The 14,278-nt window shown below is 40.3% G+C and overlaps 1 protein-coding gene across 3 annotated transcripts in view; it reads left to right on the plus strand.

Annotated features, from left to right (window-relative positions):
- Window positions 1–14,187, plus strand: part of dpr12 (defective proboscis extension response 12) — a 250,778-nt gene extending 236,591 nt beyond the window's left edge. For all 3 annotated transcript variants that reach the window (XM_067355354.1, XM_067355356.1, XM_067355355.1), the window contains one exon: window positions 1,355–14,187. In XM_067355354.1, the coding sequence (XP_067211455.1) occupies window positions 1,355–1,473 (119 nt within the window). In that variant the 3' untranslated portion in view covers window positions 1,474–14,187. The remainder of the gene's footprint in view (window positions 1–1,354) is intronic.
- Window positions 14,188–14,278: the final 91 nt, after the last annotated feature.

The raw sequence follows: 14,278 nt of genomic DNA on the forward strand, positions 1-14,278 counted from the left end.
CGCCAAACACAACGCCGGCGCGATGCGTCAGAGCGCTGGAAGTAATTTTGTATGCAAGAGGAGACGCGCCGGGCGGAGTCCACAATTTCAATTGGAAATTATAATGGAAATCCACCCCGGGGAATTTATTTCAGATCTTTCACGGTCGCTAATCCGAACGAAAGAAATCCGCTCCTGCGTTACGCCGACGAAGGTCTTTAACACAAACAGTGTGACGTCACGAAAAAAAAAAAAGAATCTTTATCCGGAGAAAACCACAATTAACTGTCGTTACTCAATGCCGATTAAATCGAGACTCGAGTGTAAAACGAGCAACATGAAAAAAAGATTCGATTCCTTTTTTCCGCGGAAAGGTGTTGTGGTTTTACTTTTACTGGTAAAATTCAAAGCAGCGTATTGACATCTTTTAATGCTTGCTTTCGTCATTTTCACTGTCGCGAAGAATAGCAAAGCGACCAACGTGTTATAATATTATAATACTAATATGTGACACTCTATATGCATAAAATGGCAACTGTTTTTATTTAAATATTATGCGCCGCGTTATCTCGCTTAATTTGCGAATTAAGTGGAATAACGAGCTAGTATATTAGCAAAAATTTGCGTTTACTTATCATAACATTGAATATACAATTCTCAGCTAGACTTGCGCAAAGTTAATCGAAATCCGCGTCGGACGTGTTAGATATGCCGCTATTTAAATTGATTATTCAAACAGTAAAACGCCGCATACAACATCGCACACGCGGCACGAGAGCTTGAATTACATTGGTCCGCCCGATCTTGACTTCTGCTCGTCTAACATACATATAACACAGTACGTTCGATATGAATAATGGATTCGAATCAAACCAGCCGTTTAGCGTGAAACGTGCGCCGCGGATTCCGCATCCACGCGTTTGCATATGCGGATCTAATCCGCGTAATCTGTGTGTAAGTCGCCGCCCCCGATCGCTTCCCCGCTCCCCCTCTCCTCCCCCCGCCCCCCCTGAAAGCACGCGCGTGACGGAAGACGCAATTATTGCATGATCGGCGAGAGGACGCAGCGAGAGGAACGGATCCGCTCCTCGACGTCGCACACCCCGTCGGCTTTAAACTTCGCAAGCGGCGACAAGCGGCGAACGCGCGCGGTGTGCCGCAGTGGAAATAACTTACGCTCGACTTGACTTGCAAAAGAGACACGCCAACCGTTACCAAACGGGGGCGTCCAACGGTCGCGCCCGCCGCCGCTGCTGCTGCCCCGTCGACGTGCTTGCTCGTCGATTATCCCCGATATCGGGGGCACGGCGGAAACGGCGATCGATTTCAGCCGCGATCCACTAACGAACCCACCTGTCTCTCTTTGCCGTTTCAGGTGACAATATGGCAGCGATAAGCGGATATGGCAAGACGTCGTCGGCGGCGAAGAGGAATCGGGTGGGCGTGCTGGTGCCGGCGGTGCTCGTCGTGGCGGGCGTCGTTTTAGCGCGATAAGCGTTTCACTTCGAAATGTCCATAACTATTACACCATTACTTCCGTTTGTGATAGATAGGATATTACTCCCGGGACTTTACGATCCGCCCGCCCTCCTTTTTCACCTCCCCTCGCCACACTGCCACCCTCCCCCCCCCCCCCCCCCCACCCATCCCACTCTTCCATCCCGTTCGACGCGGGGTCTGCTGCCTCTCTTTCCTCGTTCCCGTCTTCCGTTCCATCTTCCTTCCCCTCCCGCCTTCCCCCAACCTCCATTCCTTATTTACTTTAGTCGAGGTTGCCGCCGGCTGGACTACTTAGATATGCGAGATTTTCGTGGAAGATTGCGCGATTGCCTGCTCCAAGTCATTACGCGACGCGCATGCGACTCGAATTATGTAAATACTCGCCGGTAATCGTAATCTCCCGGGTCGCGAATACGTCAGGACGACGACGACGCGGATTACGTAGCCGGGTCTGTCCAACTTCCACCGATCGTCCCGTTCCCGTCACCAGATTCTGCCCAGTTAGATGGAAGTATCGCTCGATTGGCATAAACGGAGCGATCACGTTGTTGACAAGGTGAGGCCGTGTTTCTCGAAAACCGAGACAATTTACGAGGTACGTTACAAAAAAACATAGATCTTTAATGTGTATGTGTGTGTGCGTGCGCGCGCGTGTGTGTGTGCGTGTATGTGCGCTTGTGTGCGTGAAAATGATGCAAGTCTATGTATATCGTTGTAACATAATGTTATCATCTGCAGATATCATTTCGTTTAAACATATATACTCTATAAAGAGCGCAATTGTTAATATAATTTTCATCCGTAGACTTGTGTCGTTTTCCAAATGATCGATTCAGACGTAAGTAATATACACAACTAACGGAGAACTTGTTAAAAACTTTGGGAATGTGTTACTCAAGTGATTTTATAAACAGGAAACTCATCGAATGTAATTCAAAGCACAGTTACAAAGTTTAGTTTACTAACAAACAGAACTGGATATTTAAAAATTGTTTACTTTATCCGAGTAAGTAAGCGACCGTTTGGATTCTTCTTTAATTTTAAAGAAGCTCAACTTTTCGACTCTTCGGTCCAAATTTTCAGATCCTTTTCACGTGAATCGCATAACTGCCATTGCAAGACTCGATTTTACAATAATATAAACAACGCAATTATAATTATAAGATAGCGTAATAAATATAAAAATGATCGTTATATATTACATAAAATAAATGAATTCCTACTAAATTTGACACGATGTATTTTACATTATTATAAGAATAATACATTGAATATAGTATTAGCAATTAATAAAGTAACACTGATCAGACATCTTTGTGGCGAATATCTGATCAGGTCTCAAATTAATTCAAAACTATATATCAAAATTATGTCAATGCCTCCATATCGATTTTTTGTAATTTCTTAATCAGAATTTAAAAAAAAACATTTGTGAGACATATCTAACTTTTTTATTAAAATCGCGATAATTTTTTGCAGGTATTTTGTATCAATCTTAGATCTGTATGACTTTTTCCATTTAAATTCACTTGAATAACGCATTCCCATAATCTAACAAATTTCTCTTAAGATACACGATATTTATAAAGAAAAGAAAGGTCAATATATCACTCAAAATAAAAATCCATTTCAATATCCGAGTGCGGGCGCAAAGCGCGAGTCTTAGCTCGCGCAACAGACATGTGTTTTTCATTTCTGTAAAAATTGTTTGGAAAAATTGTTCACTTTGCAAGCGTGTGCGAGTTTAGCTCGGTAAAGTCGCCCGCTCTTACAACGTTGTGACGACGTTGCGAGATGGAAATCGCACCGGTGACACGAAAACACGTTTATTGCACGATACAGCGTCACACGCGCGTTTATTACACGCAGAACAAACGTGAACAAAGCATGAACACGAGACTGCAATTCACGTGCGGAGCGAGCGACGTGGATCGAGCGGCGCTTTCGCAGTACGTCATTAAAGACCGTCATTAAAGCATCTCGCGGCTGCATTATTACAGCTTATACTACTGGGCGAGAATCATCTGCTCACGTCACTGTATCCAGAAAGAGAGAGAGAGAGAGAGAGATTGCAAAACAGGTTTCTTCTTTGAGCGTTCTTGTCAATGCAAAGAGAGGAGTCTAGGCAACGTGATGTCAACAATTGCTACACAAAAGTTTCAAATATGTATTAAAATATTTTCTGTAACTACTTGACATTTCTATACATTTCTACACAAAGTCGTGTAATATTCAATATTTGTTGCTACAATTCTTGATTGCGTAACATAATTTTCATATCTTTATTAATAATGTGATAACACACTTGACATCGAAGACGCGTCACCATGTCTCTCGTTGAATGTTATGAATTTATACATGGTGGCCGCAAATTCGTATCCTCACGGAAGCGTACGCGTGAATTTTGTAACGCCCTACATAAGAAAAGTCAAGTAGTATTCGTTGCTTCCCGGAATTGCGAATAACCGACATCATGATGTACGTTGCCACGTGTAGCTTTGACGTTAAAGTTGCACGCGAGCGTTCGCACCGTCTCTCTTGTCATTGAGCTGAATTACTTGAAGCAAGCGACTCGTGAAGGAGTACGTTTTCTCTCGGTACAAGCTCTTTGCATCTTTCCCTCGTTCGTTTATCGTTATTATTATTATTTATTATTACAATTGTTACATATATAGGAAGATAATAATTCATGTTATTGGATACTATTGGATACTATTTCAAAAATACGAATCGATCAAAAAAGCAACTATGAAAAAAATATAGAGGACACAATCAAATAATATAAATTGAATAACGTTTCTTTTTTGAACGACCTCGATTTTACGAAAAACGCTATTTTTATTTGTCATAATTTTAGATTGTTTGTCGTTTAAGCGAATCAATTTGCGAGATTTGGCAATTATCGAATCAGTACAAGAATATTGTCGTCTCGTATGTAATAAATAAAACTCACCGGTTGGACAGGCCTGACTACGTAAGCTTTCACCACCGAGCGGCGGCGACGACGGCGGAAACGTGTCGGACACGTACGGGCCCCGGCGTTACTTTTGCGGGCCCATAAAACCATCACGTAGCATCGTTCTCTCTCGCCCGAAACACTGTACACATCGGAATACACGTAGCGATTAAGACGATTCAACGGTTCTTTCTGTATATTCTAATTTAAGGTGCGGCGCGCGCGAGCGTGTGCGAAGATACAAAAAAAAAAAAATAACGTAGAAGAAGTAGGATAAACGGTATTTTGTCGAGAATCGAATTCTTTCTCCATCTTCGTTTGTATACTTATGCGTTATTCACACAACATGTCTCGAGAAGCGTTTCCTGAAAACGTCTCGCCCTTTCCACGCGCAGAGAAGCGATATCTCAAGGAGAAACACTGGCAGGTGAGGAATTCAAGAATATATAATATAACGCGCGATACAATGTGCCGTTTAATCCTAGAAAAATACAATATACGTGAGATTCACGTAACCACGATGAAATCTGAGCGACTCATCGTAAACTAAATGAACGAGAAAATGTGAGGCGCAAGATAAGGCGCGCCAACTCAAGCGTGGAACAAGGTCCAAAATCTCGTAGGTTTTAGCTTAAGCGCGCGCGAAATCGCGTTTAATGGAAGCCTTACAGATTTGACACCCGATCCATTTGATCGCTGAAAGTCACGTACGTCGCGTCGCCGATATTGTCTTCGAGTGCGGCCTGTGTGTATCACGATCTAGCTCCCTTTTATTGCAGTGAAAGAGAGAAATACACTGTGCGCGATAAGAAGATCTCACAGCTGCGTTCACATTCGTTGCAACACGGCGGCAAAAAATCATCGCTGTCGATATTGTTGTCAATTAGAAACATTTATTGGAAAATTGTATGTGTTAATTTTACTGGCAGATCTGTAACGCTCGAAATTTGACATCGGCATGAATACTTGACACTAATTTGGAGCTCTAAAGTTAGAGAGGGCACGTATTAATTTTAGCATTCAAAGAGCGATCTTACTACGGAGTCGCCTACATGAATAGTTGATTCTCGCGGAAACGGTCTTTCAATCATCGTTACTTCTCAAACTTCTAATCAGATTTTCCTCTAGAGCTTGCTCTTATTATCTCATTTAACGGAGTCGCTTTTCTCGAACTGCCTAAATCGTTACTTCGAGAACGGTTAATAGCCTTTACGAGGCAATATGGAATCGCCGCTCTAATGACTTATATCGCGACGGAAGCAATGATGCGGCATATTTCATAAGCTCGCATTCAACAACTCGTTGAAATTTACTTGCGTGTAATATACGTGGGACGTAAAGAATCATGATACGCGTATACCGGAGTAATTTTAGCGAGCCATACTTTTCGACGTAATAATATAACGGAGCGCGCTACATAAATAGATCCCGCGTGCATGAAAGCCCGTATAAGCTGTGCATAGAATTCATAGAATTTCTGTATCTTGTGAATCTAAAATTGTAATGAAATTATTCTGGCTAAAGGGGGAAAAAATCCTTTTTCGAATAACATCATCATACGGATATCGTGAAATAGAACCACGACCCATATCACATTGCGTGCCGGCGTATGTTCGTTGTTACGCAAGCATGTACTCTCTCGAAAGCTTTACTGTGATATTACGGGAAAACAGTCGTAATATTAAATTTTTGCGTTTATCGCGATATTCCTCTGGCGATTTTCACGAAATTGATATTTTACGTCGAGACCGTTTCATACAAACGGTCATGATTGTCAATTATCGCATTCTTAATAGATCGAAAAATAAGCGTAGAGTAATTTCACAAGGAACTTGCCAAATTACTCGCTTTCTTTGATAAGAAGTCGGAAATTTTGCTCATCTAATCAAGATAAATTTACACTTACTACTTTATCGTGCTATTTGAAATTCAAAGCGGATTACTATACAAAGCGGTTGCCAAATCCAATAAAATTCGCCGTTCCGACAGCTTCCCAATCGTTCTTTATAATCCACTCGTTCTTACAAATTAATAGCTGCTTTACGTGTACTCGGCTCGCCCTTCTCGAACTAAGTATCCGCTTGCACATGTCATACAAGGAAATACATGTACGTATATATATGATGTTCATTCATACCACGATCAGATTATGTTCATTCGTGATACTCCTATACGCCATATATAATCTCAAATTAAACATTAAACTTGGATTTAGAATTATTCTTAATAACAATATTAACAAAATTACAAATTCAATTTTAATCTAATAAAGTGAATCACCCAATTATTCACGTCCTAGAATAAAATCTGATAAATATCTCTACGCAATCTCTATACAATTAGATCTGACTTAATTAACTAAGTCTCGAGTCCATTGTTTTAGAAGTCATCTATTAATACAAATTTCTATGTCATTTGGACGTGGAAATAGAAATTGTCCGATTATAATTGATATTAATATTTTCTTTACTTGAAAGTGCATATGATGAAGTATATATTAATATTGATCTTAGAATATCTGATTGCGGACGAAATGCATATTCGTATTTGTCTTGCATTATTCCTCAACATATATTTGCAACCGTGTTTCTATCGTGGCGATTTTAAAAATATATTCACGTATTAAAGTAATTAAAAAATAACATCTTAGAATGCAGCTTTCTTAGCGAGCTTCAACGGCGACATAAGATGGAAAGTTTCACCGCGGAGATTAAATGCCCGCGGTCAATTTTCCGGCAATAGGAAAGACCTTTCAACGATAAATTATTCAATACAGTTGCAGTTAATGAAACAGCAACGTTTGGTCGAACATTTTTCACCGCCGTCGAAAATCGTCGCGTCGAAAGTGAGATTTAACATCCGACTGCGTCCCCTCTCATCGCGATTGTATTTTCAACAGAGATTTATGCCATCCCGAGACTAATCGCCGATAACGTGCACGCGTGTATTTATTTATATCTACGCGCGAATCGAAATTCCTATCCACGGTACGGGTATTTCGATGTCGAATACCGGCTGATGAAGTTATCGGAATAGCACGGCGCGATACGCTGTAATGAGAACAATGCCGCGCTCCTCGAATATTTACCAACCTCACGGAATTCTGCAATAGCGCACGGCCGTCACGGTGAAGCGACTGCTACGCGAATTCCATGGATTAGCGTGCCGATTCCTCGATTAATTTAATTAAAAATGAGTACTCGCTGGAAATAATCCACGGTGGTACGCGCGCGCGCGCGCGCGCACGTGCGAAATCTCGTTCGCTCTCGTAAAAGTCGTCGCTCGTACGTGCTCGCGATTACATCGGGATTAAACCAATTATTATCGCAAGCGCAACGTTACGTACCGTTATATCGACTGGCGTTATTTCGAATTGCGATATACGTATTTGTTAATATGAAAATAAAATTATAAAGTAACTATAGCACGCGTTGGTAACTTTCTCGGAATAATTCATTGACTTGCAAATCTGGATTCATTGACTGTCCAAAGGTGGATTCGATTACAAATTATAATATTATTCAATAACATTAATAGAAACAATGATTATCATCATCATTATCATCATTATTATCATTCAAATCATACTTAATAAACTGTAATACTATTATCATTATTGATAAAATTTCGAACTTTGTTCTAAACAAAAGAAATAGTTTAAGGATTCTAATTCTCTAATTTTTTGTTTACTAAATTTGCTAATTTTAAACTTAAATGTTTCTTTTACGTGATAATTAGAATAATTGCGGTGCAAAAAGAAACGGCAAGTCACTAAATTCAGCTCAACCTTTCGTACAATCGATCGCTGATAAAAAAAATGGCGAATTTAGAAAAGAAATACATCGTAATTCTAATAAAGATATCATCTCTGCCGGAATCGATCTTGCTATATCCGTCGATTGTAAAACAGTATCGTGTAAAGATAGAAACAAATTTCACTGTAATAACTCAATCAGTTCAAATGTTATTCTCGCGCAAAATAAATCCGTCACCATTGCACAGGACGAATTGCAAGCATATAGTTGCAAAAAATAATGTCAAACTGTAAAGCGTTAACGTGCGTTACGATAACACGCAAGATTTTTTGCGCTGTATTTGCCGTACCAAGCGACGAAACCGAATCGCGATAATTTTTTACGGTGAGTTGCAGCCCGGGCTTTGATTACGAACCGCCTCTATCGCGTCGGTGAACGAAAATTCGCGATAAAAACAGACGAGCCGGGCGCATGGATACACAAGGAAGTACAACGGACGCAATAATTATCGCCGATTCAGCGCTCGCCCTCGCGCAACGCTCTCGCGAATGGATCTTGGAAATGATCGGACGCATCGCTCCGTACAATAGGCCTTTAATGAGTTCTCTTTGCAACGGATACGGCCGGTGGAAGCGCGCATCGTTCGGATTGTCCTGTGACGGGGCAGATTGGAGAAGAAAGGAAGAGGGAGCAGGAAAAAAAAAGGAAAAAAACGACGCGAAGTAACGTTTGATCGGCGAAGCGTGAAGATGGCTTCCGCGGATTCCGTGGAATCGCGTGCAGTCACCCGTGTATTATGTATCCGTCGTTATCTGGCTTGGAAGAGAGCGAAGCGCGGGGGAGGGATCGCCGTAAGAAAGGGTCACGACACACGGGGGGGTTCATTTCGCTCACGGCGCTCCACTCCCTCGGCGTCCCCACGTCAAAATCGGCGGAACCAGCGATCCTGCAAAAACATCGATAGAAAGCGGAAACCCCATCGGAATTAAATGGAGAACATTCTGCAGACTCTCGGCAGCCTTTTGTTTCTCTCGCCATCGTTTCTCTCGCGTTTGTAATTCCTTTCCGAGATGCTTGTTCTCTTAATCGCTTTCGACGATCGCGCTGGAAATTGACTCGGTAATCGGAAATTATATCGGATGTTAATTCTCCATTATCTGTTGTTGCTTTCGCGAGCATGTGTTCCGCGCAATAAATAATTAGATGCAAAGAATACTAAAGGACTTGTGTCTCGTTTCTCGTTAACAATAGCGTTGCAAAATTAGCGTTTCCTTTACATAGCGTTCTAAATGAATTATGCACGTGATTTCAATTTTTATAAATATATTTGTTTAACTTGATTTAATTTTCGAAAACAAATTTAAACTTTTCCGGCAAATAATAATAATTTTATAATTTAATCGGTTAAAAGCATTTCCATTTGAAAACAATTAAATCATAACGCTATATTTACGCGATATTTAATTATTTTTTCGAAAATATCTTTTTCCTCTGTTTATACTATTCTGGCTGTGTTTAATTCGAATATCGGTTTACTTATACAAAAGTTATACTTTATATGTGATATAAAAACTGATTCGATTCGGCGAAGTCGGTTGCAGCGGTTCTTTACACAATCGTTTGATGTGTTCTCGTGCTTTACGGAGTTATTAAAATGTATAAAAAAACAAAAAAAAAGTAAAATATAGCTAGTGCTTACTACGGAAATATCATTCCTCGTTCCGAGTGTGAAAGCAGGTCGCGTGTTAACGGTGCCGTAGCTATTTTAACGACGTTACTTTTAACAGTATAAGACGGCCTGAATTATGCCCTGGGAATGCATCGTCGTCGGGATTGCGCGTTGCATATACGCTATGTGCGCATTCGCCGCACAAGAGACGGCACATAAAGAGCGAGAGAGCGGGAGAAGGAGAAAGGGAGACCGATAGCCTTTCGAAAGTGTTTTACAAAAGGGCACAGACTCGGGCTGCAAATTATTCGAGGAGAAACTTCATTAGCAACTTCGCGACACCGTCGCGTTGCTGTGAGATTCAATCGCGTTGTTGCCGTGTGAAATTTTAACACACTCCCTCGGCAGTGGACCGTTCACCGTAATTGCTCGGCGTTTAATTCGATCTCTCAATGCACGCGTCCCTCACCCGTTGCGAATGAATAATGAATTATTGATATCAATCGCAATAGATTGGCGATCAATACAGCATTCATATTGCGGATGATTATATGCACGATTTGATGATAAATGCATGCACAACAATTGACGTGCGCTATAATAATGCAACGAGCGCGTTACATTAGCGAGACGAAAAATAGCAACTTCGGCAACGCGCTTGTAACGTGTTATTAATCGCACAAACATCAGCGATTATTACAATAACGAATATATCATACGCGACACAGTGGCGCGATTTTCCTCCCAATATTTCTGTCATTTGCCTGACGTTGCAAAAAAAAAAAAAAAAAAAAAAACAAAGGAAATTTCAACGAAGCAAACATCCGCGTTTAAACATCCGCGAGGCCGCGGAGGAAATAAAATAATTCCGACAAAAGTGACAAGCAAGTTCGAGTGGAATAAACCAATTCTTACCACCGGCGACTCGCCGATTGAATTTCGTTTCGGGATCTGAATGGCGGGGACGTCGTAATCGGAGCTAATCTATTTCGAGTTTCCGGCTAGATCGCAAACAGTTAGGCCGGCCGGATTTGAATTCGATTCGAGATTTGAACGCGAATGTGAGTGCAGGTGCGAACGAGAGAGCCCAGGATTGCAGCCCAGCAGGCGGAAGACTGATTGGCCGACCCAGATGCATACCGTTATCATAAATCTGCTCGAAATCTCCCGCAACCGCGTAGATATACATTGCCGACCTCCGCCCTCGCCCTCCCTTTTTCCTACCCGTCTGGAGTCTGTATGCATTCTTCATACCATATTTTCGCGATGGCCAAAGAGAAATCGCGCGCGACGCGAGCGTCTCGGGATAAATTAATGCGCGGCGTTTATCGGACCGATATTTTAGATGCCGGCACGCACGGCTGACATTTAAACGCGAAATCTAACTGGCTTTTACGTCACCGACGGGCGTAAGTAGGTCGACTTTGTCGGTTTACGCGTTCCGTAATAAAAAAAACTTGATATATCGTGTAGCGTGTAGCGCTACGCAATAAATTCGATCTTAAGCCGAAGTGTAAAACCGACAAAGCTAGCTGGGGGGGTGGAAACTACATTGTGCTGCTTAAAAAATTACCATTGCGGATTAAGGATCGGCGATAAGAGTTAAAGTTGACGGTACGCGGTGATAAAGTCGGGTATCGCATATCTAATAGTGGTGAAATGGAATTGAAATTTAATCAAAAACGTTAATGAGGGTTGGCGGGCCTTATATCGCGTGTTCGGTAAACTGATCTGTGCTCACATTTTACATCGTATTAAAATAACACATTTGTGGATAAAGAAGTAAAGATTTCATTTAAACCGTGAAATGCATTTTAATTATTTTTCTCTAGCAAAAAAAAGCAACAACAGTGAATGTTTTTTGCTAGCAAATTTGTTTTTGTAACTCCTAGTTTTGTATTAAATAAACGGTTAGATTTATTTTATAGAAATCCAAGTTGCAATCGAAAGCCAAGCCGCAATTGTTAAAACAAATAAGTTTATTGTTTTGGGTTTAAGTGAAATAGATCCAAAATCTAAAGGATACTAAACTTATTCGCTCTAACAATGGCTCTGATTCGTTTCAACAGGAATTTCGATTTTTTTGTATCCTTTTTACGATTAAATAAAATGTACCACCGATGGTGCACGACGTTGCGAATGTGTTAATTAATATGCATAAATATAAAAAGATGTTCTACATATTTTTGAGATCAGTAAATCTTGATATAATTGCGAAAAGTGAAAAATAGATAATACGCGACGCAAGTCATACTGATTTGTCTCAAGTTTGCTTGAACAAATATCAGCATAAATGCAAATAGGTAATTTCAATAAGACTCTCCGTTTCGTTCTCAATTACTTTGATATTAACGAAGTCGTGTTTCCATGCCGTGGCAGCTAATAAAACTTTGAAACGACTCGAGTCAAGCGTTTGCTGACGGCGTCTTGAACGTCTGACGGGTATCCCAGTATTCGCGTCTCCCGACACGTGACGGATATTATGGCGAGTATTAACGCGTCTTAAATTCAGTCTAATTTAAAATTCCAGCATAACTCGCCGGATAATCTGAAGCAACGCGCTTCTAAAACTCTGATGGAAATCCGATTCTAATGAAAATACCGGATTGCAGTTTTTTTTATAATGAACGTCGAGTCATCTGGATGGAGACGCTACGAAATCATTTGTGCGCTTCGTATTACAATTTCTGCGACTTGAAAAATGATTTGAATTTTTTTAGACCACTCTTCGATCACCATCAGACCGTATTCCGCATCAAACTGAATACTTTTCACGAATTTTTATATCACATAACAATTTTTTACAGCACAATACGTGTAATCGAGATAATCGAATAAATACGCGGAACCGAGTCCGCGCGCTTACACTTGATTCTGATAAATGGGATAAAATCGCGAGAATCCAATACGTGCATCGACATGCTTTTATTCACGAAGCGTTCACAATTTGCGAATTTAATCACCATTTTTCTCTTTCACAGCTCAGAATACGAGTTTAACACTTGTAAAATAAAGGGAAAAAAATTATATGAGTTTTGGCGCTTGGTATTTGTGAAAAATTCATTATCGCAGCGGACGATAATCGACCGGTGAATGTTCGTATATGAAAGTTCGCTGATCAATGAGAATCGATAATTACCTACCAAAGTAATTAACAGCGATCGTGCATTCCCGATAACCAGCCGCGTTTGTGCCGCGTGAGAACCATAAATTCCCTGAAATAGACGCCTCCGCAGCATCGGAATATGGTCCGATGATAATGCCGACGAGCGAAATAAAGTCGAATTAGAAAAATAGTACAATGGACCGAAATTATCGTTTATCGTGTGTTATAGCACAATAGAGCTACCACTGTTGTTAAACGCATCCACGAAATTGTATATGCACAGCATAATTCGAATGTATAGCGTCTGCATAAATTATTCTTAAAACTTTACTCCGCGACTTCGTTAAGAAAAAAGATGGAAACTTTGAATAATTCCGAAAATATGGGCAAAGTATTTATGGCGTACCTCGAGAAAAGCGTACTTTCCTTACGAAAAAAATATTAAAGTTTTTTTAAATTTTCAATTAAAAAGTTTTAAAATGTTTAAAATGCCATGCTGATGTTCAAAGAGAAAAATATTCCCAAATCATGAATTACATTAATGAATTTAGTTCGTTATCTTTGTAAACAGAATAAATAATCAATTGTGATGTAATTTATTTAGCAAACTGTGCTGAGAGAGTGTTGATTGAACTTGTATTCACTCATCAAGCTTTATCTACACAATCATAAACGATAAGAGTGATACTGTTCAATTGAAGCCGCATGAATGTATTAGTTGTTGTGTAAAAAAAAATCTGGTTTATGGGGTGTACATGCGCAATGCAATATTTGTAAAATAATTAGCGAGAGTAAGAGAAGGGAAAGGCGGAGATATAGAGAAAATAGAAACAGAATGTGACGAAAAGGCGAGATGTTTTCCAGCGTGACTTTTGCGTACCAAAAGAAATATTTTCTATTGCGTCGTCTTTACTATTCGTTATTATTAAGATCATTAATTGTACGGTGTAACGATACCAAATTAATTAAGACCGGCGTACGATAAACGGGATACGACGTTGCCTGCATCGCAGCGCGTTTATCTGCACTCACTCATAGGATACTCATAGGATCTACTGACATTAAGGATAAGACGATAATGTACGGTACATTACGGTGGATTTCGAATTAATTCTTAAAGAATTAAACGATAAACTTGCAACTTAATGAATTTCTCAGTATATGTCTGCAATCATGTATTATAGAAAAGAAAATTCGATTCAATAAAAACTTACGAAAATAATCACGTGCATATTATTCACCTCCGACGAGCAAGCAATTTCTGTTGCGATTCGGTTATTACGGATGAAGCATGCTCCTTTTGCAATTTGCGA

This window comes from Linepithema humile, chromosome 5 (genome assembly GCF_040581485.1).
Source record: "Linepithema humile isolate Giens D197 chromosome 5, Lhum_UNIL_v1.0, whole genome shotgun sequence".
Lineage (NCBI taxonomy): Eukaryota > Metazoa > Arthropoda > Insecta > Hymenoptera > Formicidae > Linepithema > Linepithema humile.